This window comes from Cyprinodon variegatus, unplaced genomic scaffold, assembly GCF_000732505.1.
Source record: "Cyprinodon variegatus isolate N-32 unplaced genomic scaffold, C_variegatus-1.0 Scaffold38, whole genome shotgun sequence".
Classification (NCBI taxonomy): Eukaryota; Metazoa; Chordata; class Actinopteri; order Cyprinodontiformes; family Cyprinodontidae; genus Cyprinodon; species Cyprinodon variegatus.
Window position 1 is genome coordinate 136,368 of NW_015150491.1, and position 5,370 is coordinate 141,737.

The window sequence follows — 5,370 nt, forward strand, 5'->3', positions numbered from 1 at the left end:
GCACGCATGGAGTTACATATTAACAGCGATTGTGAGGGGTGGAAAAAAAAAAACCCTGGTCTCCTTAAATTCAGCCCACTCTTTCATCATCTCCTCAATGAGGTGGTCTCAAAAGTCGCAGTTACAACACACATAGGGCGCACCGCACCATAGGGCGCACCGCACATTTTGAGGGAAAAAAAAGACGTTTAAGTGCGCCTTATAGTCGTGAAAATACGGTATATATATATAGCATGTCTTTCACTTTCTGATTTAGCAAACAAGCCTTAGATCGTCCCACTACCACCAATAAGTTTGACTATATTCATTTTCTAAAATTATTATTTGTTTTATGTCAGATGTAAAGGGGTGACTGCCTTCCTATAAGTTTCTTTTGTCATTCAACAGAAAACATTTCCAAACATCTTTGGATATATTAAATGTCCTTAAAGCAAATGTGGAATGGGAGTTTTGTCTTTTTACACAGAAGTGGGCTTTGCTTGGAACTCTCATAGAAGTCTCTTTTTATATGGTGGACTTTCAACACCAAGTTTAACTGAGATAAATTACACCTGCAGTGTTAGTGGTTGTTTGGGTTCTTTCTAGGTCTTCTGCTTTGGTTGTTGATGCACTCTTGGATAGATTTTGGTTGGCTGGCCTATTTGGAAAGGCTCAGTACTGTTCCATGTTTACTGTATTCATAACTAACGGTTTCTAATTCGGTTTACTGAAATCTCAAAGTCTTGGATATTACTTGGTTAGTTTTTATAGAGTGATAGATGAAAATAACTGCTTTAACTTTGGAGCAAAGTATATATGTGGGGTTTTTAGGGGTTCTTTACTTTAGTTTCTTCCGTTTTTAACGCATTCTCTGTTTCAGTAATTTCTCGGTTCTACGGTAATGCAGAAATCATACCAGGGTGTGGCAGATAAAGCTGAACCAAATAATGTGGTTAACAAGGTGGACAATTATATTTTTACATAAGGTCTGGTTTTAGTGGGGAGGGGGCAAGTATGCTTTACATTATTATTTAAAAATAAACTGCGTATGTCTTTTTTTCCGACGACAATAGTTAGTTTGATGAACTGCAACATGTGATAAAATAATAACAGAATAAATATTTATTAAGCCAAGTACTATTCTACAGCGCTGCACTACTAAAATGTCCATGCTTTCCTGGAGTTACTTTTCTCATTATGTTTTAGGAACATGGGGTATGGCCAAATCCTCCACCGACATGGAAAAGAGGAGGACCAGGTCAACCTCAATGTGGGAGGGGTACGCCACAAAGTGGACCCAGAGATGTTATTCCGCTTCCCTCAGACACGCTTGGCTCGTCTGCTGCACTGTCAAAGTGAGGCAGCCATCTTGGAGCTATGCGACGACTACAACCCAACTGAGAAGGAGTACTATTTCGACAGGAACCCTCGGGTTTTCCTCTGCGTGCTCAACTTCTATCACACAGGCCGCATCCACATGATGGAGGAGCTCTGCATTTTTTCTTTCTGTCAGGAAATTGAGTACTGGGGCATCCATGAGGCACATCTTAGCCCCTGCTGCAACACCTGGTACCATGAGAAAAAGGAATACATCGAGGATAAAGATTGGGACATCCGGAGTGAGGAGCAAGAGCCGAGCTTCGATTCCTCCTTTGAGGAGCTCTCTGCTCTTGATAAGGACCTGGCTAAGTTCAAAGGGGCATGGTGTGGAGAAGTAAGGAGCTACATCTGGCTCAGGCTAGAGGATCCTGCTCACTCTAGAGCTTCAAAAATTATCGCTATTGCTTCCCTCTGTGTGGTGTTGACCTCTATCATTGCCATGTGCGTTCACAGCATGCCCGAGTTTCAGCAAGTGGACGACAATGAACGACCCATTGAGGACCCTGTCCTCACCACCCTGGAGGGGATATGCATTGCCTGTTTCTCTGTAGAATTCACCATTAGGTTTATTGTTGCTCCATCCAGGAGGAAGTTCCTCGGAAACCCTCTGAACATCATTGATGTTGCTTCTATTTTGCCGTTTTATGTCACACTAGCTCTCGAGAAATCTGACGAGGAAAGCTTGGAGGAGAGTGAAGACTTGGAAAACGTAGGGCGGGTGGTGCAGGTTCTACGGCTCATGAGGGTTCTTAGAATACTTAAGCTTGCCCGCCACTCCGTCGGACTGCGAGCTCTAGGTGCTACCGTCCGCCACAGCTACCAAGAGGTGGGTCTGTTGATTCTCTTTCTCTCAGTAGGAATGTCTGTGTTTTCCGCTCTCATCTACTTTGCTGAGAAGGACGAGAAGCACACAGATTTGGGAACAATCCCTTCAGGTTGGTGGTGGGCCATGATCACAATGACCACTGTGGGTTATGGTGACACATGCCCAGTGACGGCGGCAGGGAAAGTAGTGGCCACCTTATGCATAATCTGTGGCCTGTTAGTGGTGGCTCTGCCCATATCTGTGATCTTTAATAAGTTCTCAAAGTACTACCAAAGAAACAAAGCCATGGATGTAAGGTGCATTACCAAGCCTGAAAGACAAGACCCAGAGCTCCCCTATTATAACATCAAAGAGCTGTTCACAGGTAGCGTGTATCCCTTTATAGGAAGCCTTGCCTTTAGGAACAGTGTGAGCAGCAGAGGGGACGACACTGATGCCTCCAGCCTCCAGGACATTGAGGTGAACCATAATGACACTTGAGAAAATGGGCCAGCAAAATGAGATTCCAGCCATTTCACAGAGTATCACTCTCTATGACAGCCAGTCACTCCGTGCCTCTGGGGGCAGCGCGTACTATCACTTACCTTGCCTTCCCGTACCGTCTTCCTTCCTCCTGTGGTTTGACAGAGAAATATGTTTAGACCCAGAATTTTTTGTGTCTATGTGTGTCTGTAAAATATATTGTGTCATAAAAACCAGAAAATCCAAAGGGAATTATCTGCACCCTCCTCTGAGGTTTGAAAGCCCATTTTCTGCTCGAGAAAACTGCAATGATGCATGTAGGAGGCCATAATGTTAATGTTTTTCAAAGTAATGTCGTTTATTGATTTCCTCTGCTTGCTGAAAGTTCAGATGGAGACTTTGCCAGATGCGAGTGCCCGGAGTGACAGCAGTACAGTTTGCAGCTTGCATGGCCCAAACCGAAATGCATTTTTCGAAAGCAAAACATTAAATGATCACATGAAATATGAAATAAGCCTGGTTGAGAGAAAATGCACATCTCTTAGAACAATGTGAATGCAGAGGCTGATTTTTGGCAGAACTGTGAACATGAAATAAAAAAAATATTATCTGCACTCAGATATCTGTTGTTACATTTTTTTTGTCTTCTCTCAGAAAAAGAAAAACATTTCAAACCTAAGAAAATGTAATCAATTTAATCGAAAAAAGATGCACCTGAAAAATTCTTTATCTGCTTACTCTTCTCTGTTCTTTAAAGTATTGATCTCCTGTCCCCAGTTGCAATTTCCACTTGGATGATCTGCTCTACCACAAAAAGCAATGTCCAAAAATCTGGTCTCTACAGGGGACATCCGTGCAGTCATGCAGTTGATTTGAAGCATCTTCTGGCACAGCAAGATGTCACTTAAAGCATTACTATTCTGACAAAAAGAAAAGTTGATTTGGTTTTCTTCTTAGTTGGTAAACTTAAATATGTTAAAGACATAAAACCTATAAAAAGAAGACTCACAACTGACAGTTAAAGGAAGCTGGATTCTTGCACATATTGTGTTTTTCACATTAATACTAACCAAAACAGATAAATACAATTACTCTCAGGTTGTTCAATAAGTTTAGAAAATGAGTTTCGATCCATGGTGTTTCTTTGTGAGGTGTTCATCACTTAGAGGATTAGCATATTGCTTGATCCACATTCTGTTGAATGTTTTTGTAACTTGCCTTAAGCATCATTGACAGGCGAGAAATCCCCCCCCCCCCACGCTTAGTTTATTTTATATTGTGGCTGTCAGCCACATCTCTACCGGATTAAGACATAAATATATTCTGAACAAGTTGTTTTTTGTAGGAGATGAGACAAAAATCTCTATGAGAAAAGCAAAAGAAAAAGAAGCCTCCTATAATCACTGATCAATTTTTTGCATTTTTCCATTTGCGGAAGAGCTTTAAGTTTTTCAGGTTTAAAGGTTGGCTTGCTGTTACCAAACACTTTAGTTCCAGCAATAAATTCTTTGTCTGAGTTTTGGACTCTTAGCAGGCTCCAAAAAAAAAATGCATTAAAACATTAAATCCTGTTTAGAAGAAACATGTATGCAAAATCAAGATCGTTCCATAAAACCCTAACAGCAAATGTAGCATATAGGCCACCAAATCTGATTTGAGTCTCATCTAACCAGAGCACCATCTTCTACATGCTTTCTGTATTGTCTACATGACTTGTGACTTATACTTGAGTTTTCCTTTCTTCAAATTATGTAAAAATGGTGAAAAAAAGCTCTTAATTGTAAATTACAGCTTTAACATAGTGCTTAATGAGTAACTTGACTTAAAAAAAGGAGCGGTACTCAGATCAGATTTAGTCTTTCCGTTCCTGACCCTGCATTACCTAATAAGCATGTAAAGCCTCCTGCTCTGCTCCGGCTGCCATTGGGTGTGGAGTTTTTAAAGTAAATTAGAAAAATGCCAATTACTTGAAAGGTCAGAGCAAGTGTGTCAGCATAAATATTGCTACAGAGAGAATTTATGTCTGGGTTTCACGTGCGTTAACTTGAGGCCTTTTTTTATAACCCATGAAATTAAAAGGCTTTTATTACTTTAATGCTAAAGTGGATCTGCTTACTTCATTAGATTAATTGTTGTGCACATAGAGCAGATTTTGACAACAAATTTGACTTTGAGATTTCTATTTTAATGAATTGTAATGCTTACTGACTGCTTATGGTGGGGAACTACAGTAGAGCACAAGGATATAAGCTGGAGGATTTGATTCCTGTCAGAAATGCAGGGAGTTTTTACCCTTTTTACTACGGAAAAAGAAAAAAAAAAACACAGAACAAATCAGTTATGCTTTTTTTAAGATCTATAAGACAAATTGCAAATGCAATGATAATATATATTTATTAGATGCAAAAAAATATTTTTTTTAACAATATATAGCGTGTACAATACAGTGCAGTCAATTGCCTTTAGATGTTACTATCTGACTGGTCTGTAGTTTCATCTACCGTATTTTCACGACCATAAGGCGCACCGGACTAAAAGGCGCACTCTCAGTTATGTGTCCCATTTCTGTATTTAACACACACATAAGGCGCACCGGACTATAGGGCGCGTTTTTTATATACAGGTACATGTCCTCTACTACCTTTAAATACGGTACCTCTACTGCGTATTTAAAAATAGAGCGGGAGCAAAACTGAGTATGTATTTATTACAAAGTATTAATC

The 5,370-nt window shown here is 40.1% G+C and overlaps 1 protein-coding gene across 1 annotated transcript in view; it reads left to right on the forward strand.

The window, feature by feature from the left end:
• Nucleotides 1-3,227, forward strand: part of kcns3 (potassium voltage-gated channel, modifier subfamily S, member 3) — a 5,797-nt gene extending 2,570 nt beyond the window's left edge. The window contains exon 2 of the mRNA XM_015369646.1: nucleotides 1,186-3,227. Within this exon, the coding sequence (XP_015225132.1) occupies nucleotides 1,190-2,665 (1,476 nt within the window). The 5' untranslated portion in view covers nucleotides 1,186-1,189 and the 3' untranslated portion in view covers nucleotides 2,666-3,227. The remainder of the gene's footprint in view (nucleotides 1-1,185) is intronic.
• The last annotated feature ends 2,143 nt before the right edge of the window (nucleotides 3,228-5,370 follow it).